The following is a 25,416-nucleotide window of genomic DNA, read 5'->3' as shown; positions in this document are numbered from 1 at the left end:
TAGTACAATAGTTGATCTTAGTGCCCTGACCAACTTCTGCAGTTCTACATTTCCCTATTCAAGTATTTCTCCATCTTAACTGACAAGGAAAATGAAAAAGTTCTTTTCCTAACCCCTTCCTCTTTTAGCCCTCCAAAACATAACAATAGTAACTGAAGCTTTTTCATAGAAGACTTCTAGGCAGAAACCATTTAATGCACTCCAACAGAAGACATGCCTGGGCATCCTCTGGTTCACAGGAGATGGAACTGCCATTGACTTAATACTTTTGTTCCTATGATTCAACAACTGATCAAAGAGTTCTTGAAGAACTCCTTGACCCATGTAGCAAAGAACTACTCTTACGTTTCTTCAAAATCTGCTCTCAAGTCAGAAGTAGGAAAGGTTAAGTTTCTGAAGACAATCATGAAGGACAGTCAAGGTTCAATCAGAGACTTCTGATCTCTGAGCTACTGAAATCAGATGCTTCCCCTCAAGTTTCCAACTGAAAAGTGTCTGAAAATAGTAATTACTCAACTGTTGAGAGCAACAAAGTAGCTAAGCTTTTCAAACCACAAAAACTGCCACAGAAGGAAGCTCTGCAACTTTCCCACGGGCCACTGCTGAAATCTGTGGACACATTTGGCTGGGAACACTGTAGGTCCATGACTCTACACCACCCCGAATGCACAGCACTATAATAGCCTTTCTACCCAAAAATATAAGGAAGGAGGAAACTTGAACTAGCAGTAAACTGAGGCAACTTAACTGTTGCAGATTTGATTGAACACTGAAATTATCTCCCTACAACCATTCGTTTTGTACTGAAGCCTAGATAAACCATTGTTTTCTCCCTGTTAAGCTTTCTGACATCTTGATGTTTTGTCCCACTAATTGATTCTCATCTGATCAGAACCACAGGAAAACCTAATCAAAACTAACTGTGATTCTGTGGGTCACACATCCCATTTCTCAGTGTTCTTCTTTCAGCACTTTTTGAACTCCCTTTCAAAGACTATGGAGTGCCATTGTCAAATTACTAAACGTTAGTACAGGACAAAAAAGAAGTCCAACAATGACAGACTACATTAACAGTGTAATCAGCCACTTGCTTCTACAGCTGTATTAGGACTGAGATAGGGATTCACTCTCCACATGTAAAGAAACTCAATCAGCTTCATTCACAGAAGCATCACTTCCAAATCTATGAAGCAAGCTACTTGAAGAGAACTTCCCTGCAGTTTTTCAATGAACATTACACTTTGCAAAATTCCAGTAAAAATAGAAGGCTTTTGGAGGTCTGCTGAGCAGCAACTACATAAATTGTTATTCACAGATCAACCCTTCAAACTACTGTAAGGAAGATGCATGCAGTTTTTAATAGTACCTACACTGCCACTGAGATTTATCAATCCAAAGGCAAACCTCTTATTTTCATCCATCATTTTCTTTTTCCCCTCCTCCAATACTGGAAGAACATAAAAAAGAGTATAAATTTTATATTACTTCCCATAAGTATAAAACCCCTGATATAATCTATTGGCTCTCTTTATGTGATTTTAAACATTTGGCTACTCAATGGCTGGCTGCTGTACACTGTTAGTCTAGAGACTGTGCCTGACTTGCATTTCTCAGTGAAGCAAGGGAAAATGCCTATTTGAGAAAGCCAAGGGCAGTCCAGTAAAACAGGCACATTGCTGTTATTCACCAGAATTTTTCCACCTACGTATCTATATGACAAGGATAGCTATTTAACTTCAATAAAACACAAGAAACTAAGTCTTATAGTGATTACTCAGACCCCATCCCTGGGGTCTGACTTGGATATTTTTCACACACTTTCCGAACAGAAGTTATGTACTTTTGAAAAGTTAAGCATTGTGTTTGAAAAATCTGTTCCAACACCTTTATGTAAACCTCATTTTCCCAATACCAAAAATGCCTAGAAATTTTCTTGTACAGTACTGTTCTATACTATGCTTCAACATGTACTTTCAAAACACCACAAAAGCTGTAAACTAAAGAGGAACAAAATTTATTCACTAAACTTAAAATTTTAACTTTTAGCTTGACTCAATAAATATTTGTATTTAAAAGTAAGTCTTTTAGGAATGTGGCACACCAAAACCAAATAGTGAAGTTACTAAGTGTCAAAAGGTGCCCAACAGCCTTTTCTCTGAGAAGACAAAAGGAAGTCGCACAGACATTTAAGGTAGAATAAAGTATTAAATTCTTAACATAGCAAATACAGTTTTGCTACACAAAAATTGACCAGTTCTGCCAGCACACCAAAATTTTAATAAGGAAGTGATACTGAAAAGTATGAGAAGATACTCTTGTGTCAGAAGAGTGTGTCTTGTGTATCTTGTCAAGGAAAACAGACACTGAACTGTAAAGCACGGAGGAAGCACCTCTTAATGTACTGTAATATAACAATACAGTGAAACACATTAAAAAATTTATGGAGGAAACTATCAATGCTTTCATCTAGGAGTACAAAACATGGACTACCTCATCAATTAAAGGTTAAGATTCCCACACCAATTAGTTTTGCAAAATGTGAGTTAATATCCCTCTTTCTTCACACAGAAAAATAGAGGCTTAAAATAATGAACTGAAATACTGAGGCAATGGCCAACTCTGACACAGATTAACTTAACTACAAAAAACCCACACGCAGTAGGGTACATATAAATATCTTCGCAGTAGGGTACATATAAATATCTTCCCTTAAAGGAAGATGTATGCATCTACTAGCAAAGCCACTGCAAGAAATCCAAGTTTAGATGAAATCATTAGCATAAGCCAAAACAACTTTTAAGAGGCTAGGAATACCCCAAAACATACAGCTGTATATCCATATTTGAGGCCAACAATCCAGGCAACTTAAGTTCAAACTCAGAAAAATTTATTAACATTTTTTTCTTCATATTTCCAATATACAACTTTTATATCCTTGAATCTACTGAAGATAATTGTAATGCCCTAACGTTAGCAGAAACTGTAATATCTCACAGAGCCAATATATTTATTTAGAGATAGTGCCAAGTCGAAGGTGAGCAAAACTTTAAGTAGAATTAGCATGTTAAATACATATACATGACAGTAATAAATGAGTTATGACTGTTATCCTGCCAACAGATATATACTTACTGTCCTTAAAAATACCCTTAAAAAGAAAAAACACAAGCATAACTTAAATTTCATTTTATCACCTATATGGTGATTAGTGATTTTTATTTTGCATTCAACTACCATTTTTCTGTGTGTAAAGCTACACTCTCAAAAAATCACATTACAAAACGTCAACTACCTCATGCTTCACAGACATAAAATGCACACATTCCAGTAAGGATTCCACTGCTCTTACCAGGCTAGCCAGACCCAGAATACTTAGCTCATCAGTCTCTACCCATTAGAACTACTACTGATTAAACTCTTGAATAAAAACCAGACCAGTCTGATTGATAAAGAACAAACAGATGGCTTCATAAATATTAACTATCCTGGATCATTTTTCATAAAGTTAAAAAAATATATATATTTTCACTTATTTGGTAGAACAATAAAAAAGTAATCTCTGGAGATCACCTTGTCCAACCTTCTGTCAAGTGCACAGCCTTCGATTAGGTTAACCAGGATGCTTTCAAGTCCTTAATAGTGCTGGCAAGGGAGACTCCATTACTCCTCTGGGAAAACCATTCCTATGTTTAATTCTTTATTAATCTTCTCTCAATGAAGAATTTATTTACTTTACCTCTATGGGATTTTCCTAAAGCAACTTGTGCCAGATGCCTCTTCTTCTGCCTCTGGACACACTCCGGCAAATAACTTTTCTCTGTATCTACTGGGCATGAGAAGACCACTTAACCCTCTCCTCTCAGCAATCTCCAACCCTCTAACCACCTTCTGCCAGCCTAATAAGTGCTGAGTAGAATAAGCACATGCTTTGATCTGCTGATGGTCCTTTCGTTGATGTGGTCCAGGACACTGCAGTCTGTCCTACTACAGTACCCTCATAGCTCATGCTAGGCTTGTTAGTCCTCAGAACCCTTGAGAGCTTTGCAGGAAAGATACACCCCATCCACTCAGTCCCGAGCCATTCCTTCAGTATTCCTTCACCATTCCAGGTGCAGGCCTTCATATTTACCTTTGTTAAACCTCATGCAACTTTTGCTGGACCAATCTTCCAGCCTGTGAAAGTCCCTCCCTTTCCACATATCTACCTCTCCTTCCACTTTGAATTAATCTGCAAACTCAGTGAGGGTTCAATCCTATCATTAAAATATTTACAAAGATACTGAATACTACTACCAGATCCAACACTGACAGTTAAGACTTCAAGCTATTAACATTACATCATCCCTTGATCTTGGCAGGTGAGCCAGTCCACACGTCCAGATTGCACCTTAGAAACTTGCCTACAGGGATGCTAGGGGACAACACGCCAAATGCATTGCCAAAGCCAAGGCAGATAGCATCCATCATTTTTTCTCATCCACTGATCAAGTGTTTTAATCACAGAAGCCAATCAGGTTGGTGAAGCACTATTTAGCCTTGGTACACCTGAGCTGGGTTTTCTCAGACATATTCTTATCTTTCAACTGTCTGGAAACAACCTCCGCACATAACTGTTGCATAATTTCCATTGAGACTGAAGTGAGACTGACTGGTCTGAAGTTACCCCCATTTTGCTTTTTTTTGCACACAGGCATACTATTTGCCCTTTTCCAGTCATTCAGGACTCCAACAACCTTTCAAAAATGATAGACAGTGGCCCTCCAGGGCATCTACTCACACACATCCATCCCACCAGAACATTCACATATATGCATCCAACTGGTACAGATGAACCTTAACTCAGTCCTCCTCTACTGTCAGTGGTTTGCTGTTTAATTTGTTGCTACTGCTTGGCACAGAGACTTGGGAGCTGACCTTTCTCATGCAGACCAAAGCAAAGAGAAAATGGAGTACTTCTGCCTATTCTCTGACATTCACAGCAAAGCTGACATTCCCATACAGCTGCAGACCTACAGACTCCTTAAACTTCTGCGTGGTACAGAATCATCAGTTAGAAGGTGCCTCTAGAGATCATCTAGGTCAACCCCTTACATACCTACAGGAGTACTTCTTGTTATTCTTGACACCTTTTTGATAGTTCAAACTCTAGCCAAGCTCTTTCCATCCTAAACATATGTCTGCATACCTGAGCACTATTTCTGTATTACTCTTTGGGAGTCTGTCCCATTTTCCAAGGCTACAGTGAATAAAGAACTACTTCTTTAACCTTAAATATACAGTGATATTCAGAGCGAACATTCCTACAAAATTATACTAAGCCTTTCAACTCAAAGAAATATGAAAACACTGCAGTTTTGAGCAAGCTGCTGTTTGTTTTACTCTGATTTCTAATAAATCAAGTAATTAGAAAAAGGAGACATCTTTCATTGCACTATTACAGTATAACTAACTCAAATTTCCTCCTCTGAAGGTCTCTTTTTTTAAATTTTTTTTTTTTTTTCAGTTTTGTTTCCCTTTCTTGAATATGTTACTCTCAGAGGGTCGTGAAGCTTTCCATATCTGCGTGTCTTTGGGCAGAGGCAGGGCACGGATTGGAACCCAGGGAGCTCCCAGCAGCTTCTCACAGGAGCCACCCCTGGGGCCCCCCCACTTCCAAAACACCACTGCATGAACACAAGACAGATATAGATTCAGGTATGTCTAAGTTCTCCTGCAATATGATCATTTTATTGTTTTCAAAAGCTAGTGGAAAATATTTTTTTACCATTAAACAATTATTTTTTGCAATGTGTTGCAAAACACGTATTCTATTTCCAGCACATATTTACACCAAGCACATGAGATCAGACTATTTTTGCCAGCAGGTTTCTCAGCTAAGGATATAAATGGCAAAGGAGGTCAGTTCCCTCACCAGGTGCCACAGGCATTTCATACCCCAGGAAAAAAGGTTACTTATCTCATATAGTGAACTGTGAGAACCTACTTCATGTAACTGTAAAGAAATCCAGCAGTTTTTCATTACAAAGCAAGATGTCTAATTGCCAAAGATATATCATTAGTATTTCAAATGGAGATGACTACTCATTTTGACTAAATATAGGAAAGATCTGGACCCTTAGACACAGCAGTGGTAAGTCAGATATATAATAAAAGAGATACATAATAGAAGTTCAAAAAAATTAAGCTCCTAATCTAAGCACAAATGCATTTACCAGTACTGTCCTGGGTAGCAGAGACCAAACTAATCAATCATCTGTATCTTGGTGTTACAATGATCTTCACCTGGTTTTAGCCACTTTAAAATCAAACAGCTTTTAATGGTTATGTATGGAGCACAGACAACTGAGTGTAACTTCTGACAAAAAACGGATCCATGTGTATGATCCGAAACTGTAGCAGAAGCTCTACCCAACATCTGAAACTAAGCCTTCAGCTTTTGAGAAGATGCAGGACAGACTATGACAGAACTTACACATAATAATGCTTTGTCTTAACCAGAATTTGAAGACGATGAAAAGTGAGAATTACATGAACTAAAATCGCCATTTTTCACCATAACCACATTAAAACAGGTCTATGTTATTACACTGAAGTCAATCAAACTGTACAACACGCCTACTGATCTGGTATCATCATCAAATAAAAAAACCTTGTTACTACTAAAAGACAGAATTCTGTCTAATAATGTCATCTGCATTTTCTGTGCAATAAATAAAATTCAGTTTCAAATTATAGAAAGATGTCTTGGGAATCTAGAATGTATTTACTACAGAGATACGCAAGCAGCTTAGAAAAACAGAAAAAACTCCTGAATTGTGTTAATGCTTAACTCAGCTTTCAAGAGATCTGAAAAAAAAAAAAAGTCTCCCATCTTACATACTGAGAACTTTTTCTCCATCCCAAGATTTGAAATTACACACATAAATCAAAATCACATTGCTGATGCAGGCCTATAGAGAAAGACAGGCAAAGAACATTTTGTAATTTAGGAATATATCTCAAAATGGTAATCTAATTCCTAATACTCTTATTAAGGTGCTTCAGTTCCAGACACAGTAAAAAACTGCATCTGTCCACACGTAAAGCAGTGAGAGAAACAATCCTCCTAAAGGTATCTCTAGAAGTCTGCACAAACCACCAGTCATGAAGGAATAGATGTACAGGAACCATCTTTTCCAAAACCTGTGTTTCTACCTTAGTAATACTGAAGATACTTTTGTATTAAAAAATAGCTAATGAGCACCTCACAAAATACTGAATTCTTTAAATACTGAGTTCACCACTGTACTCTGAAAATAGGATGGGGAAAAGACTAATTCTCTAGGGCTGCAACAACTCTTGGAGGAGGCTTAAAGAGGCTTCAAGCATTCCACTAGCAAAGTTAAAAATGTTTACGGTAACATTATAGTAATGTTGGTAGCCTTTACTACAGGACACCTCTGGACCTGCCCCAGGAAATGACTTGATTTCATGCTGCTGTCATACAAAATTATACCTTCATGGTAGATTTGACTCTGGATGTCAGGTAAGCCACCACTCAGTTACTTCCTCACTCCCCAGCAGCAGGCTGGAGAAGATGAACAGAACAGCAAAAGAGGTTAAAAAAAAGAAACCGCCTTGTGAGATGAGATAAAGACAGTTCAGTAAGTACAGAGGAAAAAAAGAAGAAAACAAATGATGCAGAAGCAATCATCCAGCAGACCACTGCCACACAAGTCTCAAGCAATGTCTACTCTGGGAAAACAACTCCCGAGTTTCACTGCTGAGCACAGCATCCTATGTTAGGAAATACTGCCCAGCTTAATTCAAGTCAGCTGTGCCAGCTGTATCGCCTCCCAGCCTCTTGCCCACCCTCAGCTGACTTACTGGCAGAGTGAGAAGCAGAGGGGTCCTCGATGCTTCACAAGTACTGTTCAATGACAGCTAAAACACTGGTGTCTTATCAAGATTGGTTTGGTCACCATTCTAAAGCACAGCACTGTAACTGCTGCTATAAAGAGAATTAACTACATCCCAGCCTTTTATAAGGTTTTAACGTAAGAAGCCTAGTACTCAAGGTGTTGGTTAGCAATATGAAACAATGCTAATTTTTCAAAATAACTACACAGGTCTATGGGAAGGTGATATACATCATACATACATGGGAAGGTGATATACAAGGGTATCACTGAGCTGCCCTCTGACTTCAAAGAGCTTAAATATATCAGTGAAGATCTGAAACTTTAGGTACTACATCAACAGCTACCTAGCTCACAGGAATCTACACAGCCTATAGCTTGCCTAAAGATGACAAATTACACTATAGAACACAGTTTTAAAACTAAACTTAAATGCATTACAGTTGCAGTAGATAAATTATCTAGCTGTTGAAGATGCATTTCCAAACCATACACGCTCCAATAAGTCAGTTACATCACAAAAGACATCCGTGGATCCTACCTTAGAGAGGTGTATTAAAAAAGATGACAAATGCAGAACACTACTTCTGAGTATTTCTAAATATTGAGAAAAAAAAAACGGATATACCTTATATTCAGAAAAAGTGTTTTTATAAGCTGAACACAGACAAGAAATTGCCCAGCTGCCTAAAGCTACAGAACAACTACAGAACACAGTTTTCCCAACATAAAATGTTCTGCATCCATCTGGTGTCTTTTCCATTCTAATATCATCTGTTCTGGTAAAATCCACTCTAGAAAAGACATAACTATTTGAAAATTCATTATAGAACTTTAAGTAAGGTCTGCATGCACATTTTCCCATTCTAGGTATTCAACTGAAGTGCCTTTCACTGTTTAATAATCATCTTGACAAAATGTCACTTTCATTTCAGTTCTGGGACACATCTGAAGATACTTCACAGTTCCTGCTTGGATGAAGTTTGCACACCAAGTCAGTACAAATTTCTACTCAGGAGTCAGTATTGTTTCTGTAGCCATCCAAAAGATCCTGAGCATTATGACAGCAGAAGTTCTCCAACTGTTCACGATCCTATTTAATTTGCTTATTAGCAAGCTATATGGTTGTATTTATTCTCAATAATGAAATGACATTCAGTCACTTAGCAATAGAAGTCTTAGCTCTAAACTTAGGCCCAAGCGCTCTATTTTCCAGTTTAAAGAGCAAGCTGCTCTTTTCCAAAATGCTCACTCAATTCAGTATAAATATAGAAAAATATAGTATAAATATAAAATATTGTATAAATATAGAAGCAGGGAAGGAAGTCAGAACAGCCAAGAGTATCTTTCCAAACTTTGTTTACCTAGGTGTGCTGCACAGCTACTCAAAAAAGAGGGTACCCTGGAGAATAACTCTGACTGCCTTACACAGACTCCTAACAAACACATTTCTCTTTTTAGCAGTACATTCATGCTTTGTGATTACTTATCCAGTAACAAACTGTTTTGTACCTAGTATTTCAATTTAATAATTTGCAGCACTCAATTTGATCCATTTTCTCCATGCTTTTAAGAGAATTTGTTTAGGAGCTTTCTGAAACTCACTCCCACTTCCCTCCTCTGGTCAAACTAAAGAACCAATCAAGTACTGCTCTCTCAGAGACCCATCTTTTACCTATAATTTAATATTTTACATGGGTTTCATTCAAAAAATTATTTTCGGATAACATCACATCTGTTGTGTGCATGCTCTAATGGATTAAAAGCCTAAGACAATTCACTAAACTATTTAAAGAGAATAAATTAAAAAATTAGATACCTTTTTACTCAGTAATTAAAATGCACCACAACCTCACTATGTTCTCCCATATCCAAAGATCTCTAGTCTCTCTAGAGACTAGAGAAAGACAAAGATCTCTCTAGATATCCCATATCTCTAGTCTTGTTTTCATAATTTACACACATAAGCCAGTCCTATTTTGCTCACAATTCTTTCTTAAGAGAAATATCCATCACATAAAATAACCTCACACTTCAAAAATAACTGAAGTTGGCGTTGGTTTGTACTTCCATGTGACTGTATTGGAGAGTACATCCTTTGGTAACTCTCACAGTATTAACGCATTAGCTTGATTAAGTCAGTCTACAAGTTGATTTTGCTTGGCAAGAACCACCACACAACTAGAGGTCAAATTCAGACAGATCTGTTTTTTTAGGTATCTTAAGAAATAGCATGGATCTCAAGTCCAAGACAGCATCAGTTCTAATGGGGAGGGAGAGAGAATGCTTATACTATCAGTGAAAATTAACCTTTTACATTTAATTTTGGAATCAGATGTCACAAGCCACATAAGAGAAGGAACGGTCAGATATTCTGTTTCATAGGCCCAAAGAGGCAAATCTTAAAATTACATCAATAAAGGAAAAATATTACTAGAAAGATGGGTCTCTAGCTTGCTTTCATAATTAACCTTTCACTAGTGGCCATGTCTTAAATTTGTTATTCATGAGCTATGGTCTGCAGCTCATTCAAGACCCAAAAAAGGAAGAAAAATTGCATGGAAATATCAACATATAGCATCCCAGCCAATTATCCTGTAAAGCAAATTATCAAAAACTTACTGAAGTTTGAAGTTTTATGCTATGGCAATATCAGCTGTTAATAAATTTGTCTCTGCTTTCGGTAGAGACAATGAAAAAGTCTGATACATGAGAAAAGTGCACTGTGGTTGAAAGTACTTCCAATTCAAACAGTCTTCAATCAGCAGAAGAATAGATTCTCCCTTAGACAGATATGTAATGATTTTATAAATTGTTCCTGGCATTGAGGGAGTAACCGAACTAGAGTTATTTTTTGAAACCTTAAAATCTAGAGGAAAGGACCACAAAATATTTCACAGACAAGTGTTTAAAGCACACTGTGGGAGGAGAGATACATATGAACAGATGTCCTCTGAAAGTCTGATGAAATCTCAAGTAAAGCATGGAAGAAAGAACCAAACAGCTACAGACTTATTTTCTTCTGCTTAAATTAATTGACTCCAGCTTCTGTGCAGTACTAAATACACAGTAATGGTCACTACTCAGTCAACTGGAGAGTAAGCTTCCTAACTACTACTTCTAATTAGCCCATTTTTTAATGCACTATCTTCTGAGACTTCATATGACCAGCATACCTTCAGTTTCATAGTTTCTCAAGAAAAGGTCTTGCCTTAGTCTTATCTGGAAAATCCATAATAACTGGATGTGTTGGGTTAATTTTGTCTGTCTGCCAGGTGCCTACCAAGCGACTTTCTCACTTCCCTTCCTCAGTGAGATGGAAGAAAAAATATTTTTTAAGGCACTGATAGGCATGGGGCATTGACCACCTCTCTAGGAAGCCTGTTCCAGTGTCTGACAACCCTCTTGGTAAAGAAATGCCAGTTCCTCAGCCAGTCCAATGTGCATTTGTTTAACTCACAGCTGGACAACTTGTCCATAAGGATGCTGTGAGACAATATATCAGAAGTCTTCCTAGAATCCAGAGAAGCCACATCCACAGCCTTCACCCACCAGGTGGGTAACCTTGTTGTAGAAGGGTCTCAGGTTGGTGAGGAAGGGTTTTCCCCTTGTGAATCTGTGATGACTGTGACTGACGACTGCATTGTCCTTGAACTGCCTTTCAGCAGCATGCTTCAGTAACATCTTCTCCATCATTTTTCCAGGTGCTGAGGTTAGACTAAGAGGTCTGCAGTTTCCTGGGCCCTCCTTAGTAGTGCCCAGGAGTCCAGTAAACTGGAATAACTTTGTCTAGCTTCCAGTTAGTGGGGACCTCCCCAGGCTCCAAAAACCTCTGCTAAATAATTGAGAGGGGTCCTGCCAAAACATCAGCTAGTTCATTCAGTACTCCAGAATTAATCCCACCAGACCCCACTGGTATAGGAACATCTACCTGATACAGCTGGACCCTTGCAACTTCTGTCACCACAAAGAGAAAGTCACTGTTCCCACAGTCATGGTCTCATAGGACTGGACAGCCCAAGGTCTATCATTAGTCTTAAAGACTGAGCCCAAAAAGTGCTGGACATCTCCACCTCTGCCAGTGCACCAGCAAGTATGAGTCTTGTATTTTCCTTGGACCTCTTTCTGCTATTAACATAATTTTTGAAAATCCATGCATTTGAAAAGCACATCTTCATGATCTTCCTGCAAATCCTGACCTTGCTTCTAGCCATCATCCAGTCTTTTTCCTCCCAAGTTCCAAGAAGGGTTCCCTTTTCAGCAAAGCTGGTGTTCTGCTCTACTTGATCTGTGACACAATGGGATGGCCTGCTCCTTCTGCTTTTCAACGGTGCTCCAAGACTGACCAACACTCGTAGAGCCCTAAAAAGAAGATTCCCAGGGGACATTGTGAAGTAGCTCCCTAAGCAGCTTAAAGTGTGCTCTCCCAAAACACAGCATACCAACCCTGGGGACCTTTTTCTTGTTACACCACAAATTTTAAATTCAACTATTTTGTGATCACTGTGATCAAGACAGAACTTAGCATCACATCATCCATGACAAGTCTTCACAAGTGACAAGTCTTGCTCGTCACAGAAGTATGGTACTCCCAGTTGATGTCTGAGAAGTTAAAATCTCCCACAGGGACAAGGGACGAAATTCAGAGATTTCTCCTAATTGCCTCTAGATTACCTAATCAGGGCCAGTGTTAACAGGTATGGAAGGGAGGTAGATCTTTTGGGCTATGCATTATAACAATGAATATATGCATATTATATATATGCATTATAATAATGTAGATCAATTTCTAGATCAACAACAATTTCCTGAGCTCAGTATGTAGTTTATGCAGCTTCTATGTACTAGTCTCTTCAGCTATGCAAAAAATAAAAATACATCCTGTAGATGGCATGTAGAGGGAACAATGACTTATATTCAGTGTGAGTTCTTTAGAAACCACCCTAATTTGTCAGAAGTCTCCCATCTTCTTAACAAATGCAGGACTATGGTTAACAAGAAGATTGAACTCTACCTTAAAAAGAAAATGCTACAAACTCATGACTTTTATGTATTATGATAATTCTTCATATGATGAGCAGCTAAGTAGCAGGTCAGCTGGCTCTCAGAAAATTAATCTATAAGTAGGAAGTGATATAAAAATTTGTACAGTAAAAATAGCCTGGGAGCCATTTTTCACAGCATTATAGAATGGTTTGGGTTGGAAGGGAACTTAAAAATCACCTAGTTCTAACCTCCCTCCCACCATCAGGGACACCTCCCACTTCACCAGGTTGCTCGAAGCTCCATCCATCTAGCCTTGAACACTTCCAGGAAGGGGGCACCAGCCACACAGAAAATAATTTCTTCCTACTATCCCATCTAAATATACATTCTTTGACTTTGAAAACATTCCTCCTGATCCCCCTGCCACATGCTCTTGTCCATCTTCAGCTTGCCAGTAGGTATAAAAGTATTTACATTTACTTACTCAATTCAAAGCTTTAGCTTTCCTAACCTGATACCTGGCTGCTCAGACAATTCCTTGGTATTATTTCTCCCAGGCTACATGTCCAGGCTTTATTTATTGCAGCATAAAGAATGCAGATATTTACTATGCCACCACATGTTCTGCAATAACTATAAGCAATTTTCTTTTTCCTAATATTCCAGTACCAGTGAGGCCTTACTTAAAGCTGAGAACAGGCTTTTGTCTAGGATTAACTTTTTCAGCTCTCAAAAATCTACAGCCATTCCACTTTTTTCTGAAATCCAGTATGCTTTCTTAGGGTTGAAGGTGGAACATTTGGAGCTATCCGACTAAGGTACCTGCAAAAGAAAGACATTTAAAATAGTTTTTCTCATTGGGATTTTTTTTTCTGTATAGATTAGAGGATCAAACCACTATCCTATCTATATTCTTTACTGGCTTACTAGTTCCAACATGTGCTCTAGAAAATCACAAGAGCTACCAGTTATTTCAGAAAAATAACCTCAGAAACGAAACAAAGAAGTAAAATAACCGATGTTCGACAAATGAAAGCTGTAAACTCCAAACTCAACAGATCACTATTCACACTCACAAGATGTATCAGCCAGAGAGCCAACCAACCTGGCAGATTTCACAGAACTCCTCTGGCTCTAGGGAAAATGCAACTGAGCAGATTACTGAATAGACAGTAACCTACTAGCAGCCAGCATCAGTTTTTATCTGAATACTTATGAAAATCTGGAATAAAAAAGAGGGGAAAAACTATCTACAGTCTAACTCTGATGACATTTGTTTTGGGAAATGCAGTATATATGTACCAACAAAAATATTCAGAAGACATTGCAATATTTTTATATATGATTTAAATCCTCAGAAGGGACCACATATTAAGCTGAAAGAGCAACATGTTAAGTCCTTTTTCAGATCCTGTGCTGTAGCTGAAATACGGAGGATCAAAACATGCTCTGGGAAAAGAAACCATCCCTCCCTGCTTGCCTAGCAGAGACTAGGGAAAAAGGAGACTAGACCCCCAGTAATACTTCCCTACTCATTGCTAATTCTACAAAAGTAAGAGTAGGTCAAGTATTCGAGAACTATTACCGAGCTACTCTTCTCCATATCAAAACCTCATAAATAAAGAATGTAATGTTCTGATATGTCTCAAAGATTTATGAAATAAGGTGTGCAAAGAACAAAATCTGTCAATTAAAAATAGTGCTAAAGCTTTCTGCTTGTATGCACATACACAAAGCAAGTAATTCATTAACCTCACAACCTTTCTTTCAGTTAGTGAAGTTCACTTTGGAGAAGCAACACTGAAGAGCCTGTTCCTAACAATATCTCCAAAAGTTAGAAGTTTTTAGCCCTGGAAGTCCTCCTTCTAACTCTCCCATACAAAAAGAATATCAGAAGTGGTGTACTCCTCAAAGGAATTCAATTCTCCTTCCAAATGAGATAGCAGAATTTTTCTGTAAATCAACAGAGCGTGGATAGATGGAGGGAAATTGTGACAACATCATATGTGGACTTTCAGGAAAGAAGCAATCTCTGATCAGACTAGGACAGTCAGAGTTAAGCAATCATCCTGGTTGGCCAGAGAGGAGAGGAAGAAAATTAAAGGAGTAACTAGTCTGAACTGTAAAAGAGCAGCATGGGGTTTTACTTACTAGTATGAGCTGCAAACTGGAACAATAGACTAAGGGCCAATAAATTACTACCTGAGACAAACATGCAATTGTGGAATAATGGCAATAATTCCTGCAAATGACTTAAATACAAATATTGGTATTTTTAAGTAAAGATACAGCATTTGCAGCAGGTGCATTGTGGTTAGTGTACCATGACTGCTTTCAAGAGAAACTGCATGGAGGTGGGAGTGGAGTGGAGAGCTGTGGCCATGCTCTGTAGCAACAATACCAACTGACTGCAGTTGATACCTTGGGCCAACAACCTGCCACCTGTTGATATAATGCTGTCCTTAAGGTGAACTTTGCCCATTACAATCTCACTATAATACAAAAACTCCACCCAAAAAGATAAGCATCACCAAGGTGCAACCACCCCTCACTGAGCCAGCACTTTCTCTAGCCTATACCTTTGAGTGCAAAGTGAGAGAACTTTGCATCAACCAAGATAAAGATATGCTTGACTAGAGTCACACAATCTCCACCTGTCAGGTGAAATAGCACAAAGAAAGCCAACAGGGGAAAGATGTCAAGGAAGATACTATCACGGGGATATGCCTGAATTCTGGGACCAGTCTTTGGGCTGAGCCTCTCTTCCCGCTCACTGGGATGCCTCTGGATAAGACTTGACTGAATCAAGCGTGTCCCCAGGAATAATGTGAATCTCTGTGGAGCCTCTGTGTAAATCTCTGCAGGATCACTCTCACTCACAGTTTTGGCCCGATAGTGCCCCCACCGGGTGATTCACACAGCCAGGTTGGCTCCCCCAGGGAATTCTCTGTACAGTCACTTGCTTCATGCAGCTTTTTGCCCAAGCTGTATTACTCTGAACACAGGTATTCTGTATGTGCTTTGCAGGCAGTACATTTATCACTGGCAATCCAAAGAAGCTGTATACTGTTGCTTTAATAAATTACACTATTTATTAATGTAGTGGTGACGAATCTTACAGAACTCCCATGTGTGCCCGCATCAGTTCCTATTAAGCACAACTGGATGGGTCGTGTGGTGTTAGTAGTGCATCTGGACTGTTGTTTTGTGGCCTACTAAAGATAAATTGGCTATCACTCAGAATCTAAACCCAGCTGTCCCAAGCTCCTTTCATATCTGAGGGTCAGCTGGATTGCAAGGGCGTGTATTTTCTGCCAAATTTCTTTATTCTCTTTTAACACAACAATGAGGAATACAATTTACACACATAGACGTGCCTTCTTGACGGGACATGAGAAGAGGAAGGAGGAACATGACAATCCTAAGGGCAACAGCAATACAAGGAACACCAGGTGGAAAGGGGGAAGGCAAGAATATAAAAAGAGTCTGCTTCTTCAGTTACTATAACTGTACTATAACTTCAGTTACTATAACCAATAAAACTGTTTTAAAAGAAAATAATATTACCTGATCTCAAATATCTTTAGTTTGTAATTGCAAAATGTAACATAATCCCTCTTTCACATCACCAAACACACAGATAAGAGTGGGAAAGGGACTGTAAAATAAAATTAAAAAAAAAAATACTTGGAATCACACAGCTTTCCAAAACAATAATGTAAACATTTATAACTAAAAGTTATAAATACTATTTTGCATTATATTCAAAGCTTGAGGAAACTGGAAAACAAAAGCTTTAAGGTGCCTTATTAAGATGTTCAACTCTGGATCAAAAGCATTATCAAATACTATCTGAAACCAAAAAAAATTTGATCTTGGCCAACATGTTATTTCTAAAATCCTTCAAACCTCCTAGTTATGATCAGAAGAAGCTGTAGATTGTTTTCAAAAGACACCGTCACTCTAAAATAAAGTTTGCAACAACTTGCAGACAGCCCTTCCTCACAGTACTTCTATCTCTCAACTGTACTATGCATGCACTTACACTTCCAGAATTATCTGAATACAGATGTCCTGAAAATCTGTTCAGTAAACTACGTGAGCAATATCACTATCATATATATGTTAAAATTAAATTGATAATGAAAAATGAAGCTATTCAAACCGACTATTGAATTCAGCCCCTTTTGTGAACACAGCATAGCTCTTAATTACTCAATAATGGAGATTTTATCCATGGGACACCTGCCTTATTCCTGCACAGACTGTGCCTTCTTTGGGATGGAACACTGGCAGTAAACAGACTCCTGCAAAGACTCAGATAGCTTGGCTGCAGAACTGGGCAGGCACACATTGTAGGCTTATGTAGATCAGGACTAGTCATACATGTTCACTCCAGAACAGTCAGTATTTATTTATTGAATTCTAGAAAGGGGCCAAGAAGAGACTCAGAGCCAGAGCACTTCTGATGGAAGCACAAAAAGGACTCATAAACATAATGCATCCTTAACCCAAGAACTCTTCTCTGACTTGCAGGTATTCCTTTCGATCAGCTCTAGAGCATTAATGAGGAACTTTCTGCACTCATGGATGCATAGAGCATAAGAAAGATGAGACAAAGTAAACAGTAGTGTAAGATTCAAAGTTAATCTTTATCCAGAAACAAAAGGATATAATTGCTGGCACATCTCTATATTCTTTTATACAATTCCTTTTTCTCTTTTTGTTCCTTCCATTTCACAATGTGAACATTCTGTAATTTAGAATTATACTCAAATCCACATCAGTCATCAAAAGAGTTTACATCTTTTAATCACCCACGCTGTCATTTTGTGAAAAACAGTTGGATGTCATGTTTTGTGGACTTAGAAGGAAACAAAACACTTGGTTTGTGGCTTTCACAGATTTTTGTAGATAGCTGAGGAATGGCAAGATTTAAGGATCTTGGATTTCATTCCACACATAAAAGGGCAAAACATTCTAGGAAAAAGTTTCTCAAGCTGTGGTCTGTAAAACATCAGATGGTGGTCCAAGAAATCATCATAAAAAATGTATTTTTAAAAACATACATTCCCACACATGCAAACAAGAAAACATAACTGAGGGGGGAAAAAAATAAAATAAAACAAGCACTCGAAGTTTAGCCCGAATCACAATGCAACGCCTCAGGAAATGGAAGATTCTCCAAGACGAAACAACACAGTGCCTTTTAACCTATCAGCTGGCGAGGCAGCAGCACCGGTGAGGAGGCCTGAGGTGAGCCTGAGGGGAGGGCTGGGTCACGTTGTGCTGAGGGGTCACGTTGTGCTGTGCCAACTCAGAGCTGAGCCCCAGCGGGACCAGAGATCAGTGTCAGCCAAACAGGAGTGGAAGAGGCGTGGCCGGGAGCTGTGTGGGCGATCCAGAGGGGGAAAAGACGGAGGTGCCAGGAGTGTGGCAGGGAGAGCGGAGGGGATGCGATTTACTCAAGGAGACATGGTGGCTACTCGGAGGAAGAAGACTGTACTCCCACCACTCACTAAAATGGACGCAAGTACACGGATGATGCCTCCACAGGTGGATGTGGCTACCCAGGTCACAGATTGCTGGGAATGCCGCAGCCTTTCCATGGCAATTTGGGTCAGCAGTGATCATGGCTGTGTCCCACATCATCAGGTTGATGACCTGCTCTACTGCGTGGCAATGCTGCAGGATGAAGAAATGGAGCTCAGGGAGGAGGTGATCAGATTGAGGAGTATCAGGGAAAATGAGCTGGAGTTAGATGAGTGTTTTAAGAGCCTGCTCACCACTAAAATGACTCAGGAGACAAATCTTATTAGTGAACCACAGGAGTACTTACAGTCTCAGGATCCCCAGTTATCCCAGGAAGTTCCCCAGCCATCCCAAGATAACTTACAGGAGAGGGGACAATGGAAACAGGTCCCAGCTCAATGTCACAAACAGGGCAGGTGTTTTACCTCTGGAACTTCACCGCCCCCAGTGGCACTGCAGGACAGGTATGGGACCTTGATGGAGGAAATGGGCCCATTTGGTGGGGTGCTGAGAATACCCCATGTAGGCCAAAACTACCATCAAGGTCAACTCGCCCTAAACCAATGACCATAATGCATTCCAGATAGGAAAAAAGAAGAGTCACTGTTGTGGGTGACTCCCTCTTAAGGGGTACAAAGGGCCCAATATGCAGACCAAATCCACTTCACAGCAAAGTCTGCTGTCTCCCTGGGACGAGGATAAGGACACCATGAGCAATCTTCCCCTGGTGAGGTCATGTGATTACTAACCACTTTTGGTCTTCCAAGTGGGTAGAGATGAACTGGTATCAAGAACTAAGCAAGCATGACAGATTTCAGGGCCCTGGGACAACTAGTTAAAGGATCAGGCACGCAAGCTGTGTTCTCCTCCATCCCTCTAGTGACAGCCATGGAGGAGGGAACTAACAGGAAGAGTCAACAGGTTAATTCAGGGCACAGGGACTGGTGTCAACAGCCCCCTGGGTTCTTTGATCATGGATCAATACATACATCACTGAGTCTGCTGGCAAAAGACAGGGTAGACTTATGTCAGCATGGGAAAAGGATCTTCTCTCTGGAGTCAGCAGCCCTAGCAGCCCTCACTGAGAGGGCTTAAAACTAGACTTGAAAGGGAAGGGGGAAAAAACAGGCTTACTGAGTACAAACCTAGGGATGGCCTTCTGTCTGCCCCATTCCAGGGATGGGGCAGCCACAATCTCCCTGGGCAACCTGTTCCAAGTATCTCACCAGCCTCATGGTTAAGAACTTCTTCCTCATATCTTACCTGAACCTACCCTCTTCCACTTAAAGCCATCACCCCTTGTCCTGTTCACTACAACCTCTTGTAAAACAGTCCAGCTTTCCTGTAGGTCCCCTGCAGTTACTGGAAGGCTGCTATAAGGACTCCCTGGAGCCTTCTTTTCTTCAGGCTGAACAACCCCAACCCTCTCAGCCTGTATTCATAGGAGATGTGCTCTTCAAAGTCAGCCAACAAAGAACAGGGGAGGAGCACTTGCAGCTCATAAATACAGTATTAAGAGCATACCTGAGTTTACCTCCTTCAAGATCAGTATTTCTGCTGTCATAGTTGCTACATAACACTACCATAAAATTCATTCATGCTAAGTTTAAAAATTAGTTAATGAAACCTGATAACAAATCTCAACTAATGGCCACCTTTTTCAATGACGTACATACATGTAACTTGAAACCACATTTACAAGCGTTTCTCTGACGCTGCATTCTTTATCAGTTGAGAAACCACACCTTTTATATGTCCTTTTTTCCCTGAGGATTATTTTAGTAATAGATCTTTAAAGCTTCTGGTTTAAAAAAAGATAAAACTTTTAAATTAAACATGTTGATTAATAAATTATTACTTATCCTATTTTTATGTATTATTAAGTGCTGAATTAATGACTCCCTTTTTTTGAGACAGTTATTTTTGCAAGACTTGTATGTGACAAACTACTTGAATGAAAACACTAAAAGCAAACAAAAAAGCACTTTAAATTCAACTAAAAGTACTTAAGTATGTTACAAACATGAAAACTGGAAAACTATTTTGCATTTTAAACTGAACTTTGTGTACGTAGCAAGCTCAGTGATTGCATAAGTGATCAGAAAAGAAAGATTTTGGAACTGATTTCCTACCTTTTCCTGACAACTGTATTTGCATAGTAGAAAGAGGAAACTGAGTTACTTCTGTTTTCAGTTTCAAACAAATTTAAATTAGATTTGAACAAAGTAAGAATTAGATATGTGAATTCAGAAACTAAGGAGATTATTCACTTGATAATCACAAAAGACAGCACTGCTTTACCTGATTTTAAGATATTGACAGTTACCGTTTCCCATTATTTGGCAGCGGAGAGATTTTGTCCTCCTGAGCACTTTGGCAGCATAATGTACTGTTTGATATGTGGGCTGGGTTGTGTGCTTTTTGTTCTGTATTAATTTAAGAATACTTTCAGCCCCTTGTATTCATTCATAATGAACTCCAAGTTTAAGAATTAAAGCTCATTTCAGTGGATTTAAAGTATGGTCTGATAGAGCTTTCCACTCAGCCTCTTTACATGGTCTCTTTCATGACTTGGTCCTTGCTCTGAATGACAGGCAAGACTTTTTAAGAACTCAATTAAATAACTTTCCAGTACCCTGAATAAACTACTACATATTTTGATATACTTTATGACACAGAAAGAATACAACTGATCTCCAGTTCTTGTTAGCAATTGAGCAAAATAACAGAAAAAATATTTTGTTTGCTACTGAGATGAATATATACAAAATACATGTTTCCTTGGAATCTGGGCTTTTTTTGTGAAATATGAGATACAAATTTCCAGCTCCTCAGGAAAATTAAGTTTGCATACCAGCACAGAATATCCCTGGGACTTCACTCCGGAATATAACAGTTCGTACTTTCTTATCAGATTTCAAAGCATCCACAGCTTTTGACATCTACAGAGAAAAGGAGGAAGGGGAATAACTAAACACTTCTAAAGTGCTCAATTTCAGTATTTCACCTTTATACTAAAAGCTATTCTTTTCACTTACCATTTTCAAAAGATTTTTGCTAAGTGCATTCTTGGCATAAGATCTGTTTAATCCAAGCACCACAATTCCTGGAGGGGAAGAAAAATGGTATCATTTTTGCAATCTTGTAAATTATATATTAACTGTATACATTATTATTTTGAAAGTACAGGAAAAGCATCATTCAGGATTAAATAAAACCAAACCAAAAAAACCAAACAAAAAACCCCACAAAAACAAAAAAACACGATGGTGTGAGTATTACTGAATTTTTGAAAGAAAATATATAGACTTGTATCTTCCAATGTTAAACATTTCAAAGTTCAACAGACATGACATTTATTTTAAGAACTAACATATGGCTCTAACACCTTCACAGGGAAATAGTACTTACAAAGGCTGAATGTATAATTATACAATTGCATGCACAAATTTTACATTTGTGTGTGAAGTGCTAATGTGCAATCAGGAAAGAGACTTAATTGTAAAGCTTATGTTTCCATATTTAGACAGCCTGCTTACAGGGACCTCTTAAAGCGTGAGGTGCTGCTACATCTAATACTGGCAACTCTAGCACATGTAAAAGGAAGTCACAAGCATAGCAAGAACAGAAAAAAGAATGTAAAACTTCTCTTCAAGACACAAAAAATGCACACAATGCCTGGTACAGAGCTCAAATCACACATTCCCAGATCCTTTAGTCCAGCTAAGAGATACGCTGTCTCATAGACTAATTATATGTGCATTTATATGCTGCAGCAGAAACACCATTTGTTTGTCCCTATTTTGCTTCTCAGCTAAATTATCAAATTGAGGTAATTATCAAACAGGAAAGCTCAGAAAAGTTTATCTTGCTTATGTGTAAGTTTAACAGGCCTCTAGCAATCTTTTAGATAGTTATTTCCTGCACACACTATAAACATCTGAATTCTGAACACCAACACACAGTCCTATCAACACTGATCCAGTCCTGGTATAGTCTTGATTTTTATTTACTTGGGAGAATGCAGGGATAAGGGGAAGAAGACAAAGGACTTGCAGTGGTACCAGGAATGAAAGGCAAAAAGGGAACTCTCCATCTCAAACAAATAAGCCCACAGTATTGTCACCAATCTAGAAAACGAAAAAAGAAATTCCAGAAATTAAGTATCTGCCCAGGTACTTAATATTTCACGACTCAGGTCTGTACACTGAACAGTTCTTGTAGCCTCCATAAGGTGCCTGTTTCCTCATTTCATCTCACACTAGTACTTTTATTCCAGGGAAACCTTTCCTCTGAAAGGGTTGAGTTATCTGTGCAGAGCCCACTCCCTCTTCCTTCTCCTGCATGAATATGCACATGCACACACACAAATGAGATTAAAAAGAGCTCTTGCTCCTTCTCCAGCTACCAATTTGAAACCAAAGTCCTCCACCAGCTACCACTCTTAAGATTCAAACAAAAATGGTTAAACCCAAGTAACAGAGGATAGATGCCTCCTGTTTGATTTCAGGGTACAATCAATTGCTATGTATATAGATACCTCCTGAAAGGGTAGAGGAGCCTGGCCACGCCATACTCTCCTGTTCCCATCTGTTCATCCCCATGGTTGGAGGTATCAATGAAAAACCTCCTGCAGGTCCTTATGCAGCATGTGAACAGGAATCTGTTTATGTTTTGCTAAGTAAAGGAGACAATGTTCCAGCAGTGCTTCTGAATGCAGCACTTTATTTCTACTGTCACAACTTATTCTTCAGAAGGATTAATCAAAATTCCAGTATTTCACATGTACCACAGAAGTAGATTAGGCAAAAGCAGAAGCCATGTTAAAGCAACATAAAGTCACTTCACCTGGCTTTTATTTTAAACTCAAAGGCATATGGCAAATCCTCCATTTGAATGAACTAGAGATGCTACCATCAGTTAAGAAATAAAGTCCTTTTCAGAAGCGTGTTTTCTTTTTTCAATGGCACTAACACCTTTTAATTAGATTTCTATTTTTCTTCTCATTGGAGCACAAAGACTGCTGCTCCATAAACATTAGCAATGTATTCAGAAGGAAGTTCCAATTAACATTTTTTTTTTCCTACAAAGGGATGATCCTTGAGTACAAACCATACAGAATGATTCTTCTTAGCAGTGTTATATCCAGTCATTAATCTACCACTTCTGCCTTCCATTACAAAGAAAGCTGAGTTAAATACAGATGACACCCACATAACTGTTCTATTTCTTAAAGAGTAAAAAAAGAAAAAATGAATCAAGCACTTCAATAGCAAAAGCATAAAAGGTTTATCAAGAAAACTATATATTGCAGCGATGTATACAAAAGGAAATTCCTTGAAGTCTCATTTTAGTCAGTTTTGTTCTGGTATGTCACTACTATAGCACCAAATATTCTGAAACAAACTCTTAGGGTTTTTAATATTGTCGTAAGACTTGGGAAGTTTTCCCAATATATAAAACAATAACCATGCTACAGACAGATTAAGTACCTCCTCAAAGTCACAAAACAGAAACTGAAAAATAGTATTTCTGATTACCAGCTGAGAACGTATTTGCATGTTTTTCCTTCTCCTTTCCCCAGCCTCACCCTGGGAATACCTTGGCAAAAAACTGTTTAAGGCAAGTGTTCTGTGTTTTGTGTATTCAACAAGATTTAAACCCCTGGTTGCAAGGGTGTACCACTCTTAGATGGGATAAATTTCCCTAATCACGGCAAAAAGCAATAGTCAGGCTCCATATAACACTGCAGGGCACCACCAACCCAATTATAAGGAAAAGGACAAAAAAACAGCATCAGGTTTGGCAATACTGCCATACAGGTAACCATTCCACCAAACATTGTTAGTCATACAGAAAACCTGATTTTTTTTATATCTTTCAAAATACCTGTTACGTCATCATCCAAAGCACTTAATTATAGTTCATTTTTCCTAAAGCACCATGAATAGGTCCACTTTCCAAAATGTCTTTAAAAAAATAAAAACACAACAGCTTGAACATTATATTTGTAAGAGATAAGTATTACTAGGAACAATAATTCGAGTATCTGTATAGTGTCAAAGAAGCATCAGATACACTAAAAAAGAATAAGCACTCATGTAACACTACTGTTATAGTGCAATACTAATGTTATAGTTTTTCCTGGAAGCCATCTGCATTATTTCAGCAAATACTGTGCATCTTAAAAATTACATTCATACTTTAAACACAAACTTTGATCCTATTACTCGGTTCTCTAAGGATGACTCCCTCTTTATTCAGCTTAAACTCTAGTTTCATAGTACCTGTGAATTCCCAGAAACATTTTCATTTTAAAGTGGACACTAAATTTGGGATTTTCATATAAGCAGTTCATATTGAAAGGTGTTGGTTTTTTAAGAGTGATAGCAAAAATACATAATGCTATCATTACCTGAAACTTCTGAGAGAGAAGGAATCTCATTCCCTAATTTACAAAATGGAGTGGACCAATTTAATTGATTATATCATTGCTAAAACTACACGTTATATCAGCACACAGGAAAACTGAATTTAAGTAATTATTTTTATTCTGTACTTCTTAGTTTTCAAAAAATATTTGTTCTCAGTGTTTGACAGAAACACATTGAAATAGTTACTTACAAAGAAACCCTGTCTTTACACTTGATTTTTTTCTGGTTTAGAAAGATTCACTACATAGGTATGAAAAGTACCTATGAGAATAATTCAGTTTAAGTATACATACTCACACAAAGTACCTATCCAAATGTACATCTTTTTAACTTAAACCAAAATGAAACAAAAACAACCTACAACAAAAACTGAATTATGCACCGAAAAATTGAGGAAGGATCAAAGAGAGCCTTGACCTGCTTAACTACTCAGATAAACCAAGGTAAATAAGTTGACTTAGATGTTTATTATTCTAAAGTAATAATGAAGTAAATAAGCATAATAAATAATAAAGTAAAACAAGACTATGGTGAGTGCATCATGTACAATTCTGGTGGTTTCCACT

At 38.3% G+C, this 25,416-nt stretch overlaps 1 protein-coding gene across 6 annotated transcripts in view; it reads right to left on the bottom strand.

Moving 5' to 3' along the window:
- Positions 1-25,416, bottom strand: part of AUH (AU RNA binding methylglutaconyl-CoA hydratase) — a 105,576-nt gene that overhangs the window by 75,247 nt on the left and 4,913 nt on the right. For all 6 annotated transcript variants that reach the window (XR_003988719.1, XR_003988720.1, XM_030467733.1 and 3 more), the window contains exons 2-3: positions 21,455-21,522; positions 21,271-21,358 (exon numbers count right to left, since the gene is read on the bottom strand). Coding sequence is in view for 4 of the 6 variants with exons in the window: in XM_030467733.1 (XP_030323593.1) it covers positions 21,271-21,358; positions 21,455-21,522 (156 nt within the window). In the remaining 2 variants the exon portion in view is untranslated. The remainder of the gene's footprint in view (positions 1-21,270; positions 21,359-21,454; positions 21,523-25,416) is intronic.

Source organism: Calypte anna, chromosome Z, assembly GCF_003957555.1.
Source record: "Calypte anna isolate BGI_N300 chromosome Z, bCalAnn1_v1.p, whole genome shotgun sequence".
Classification (NCBI taxonomy): domain Eukaryota; kingdom Metazoa; phylum Chordata; class Aves; order Apodiformes; family Trochilidae; genus Calypte; species Calypte anna.
Note: the sequence above shows the minus strand (reverse complement) of the source record. Positions and strands in the feature narration are given on the sequence as shown.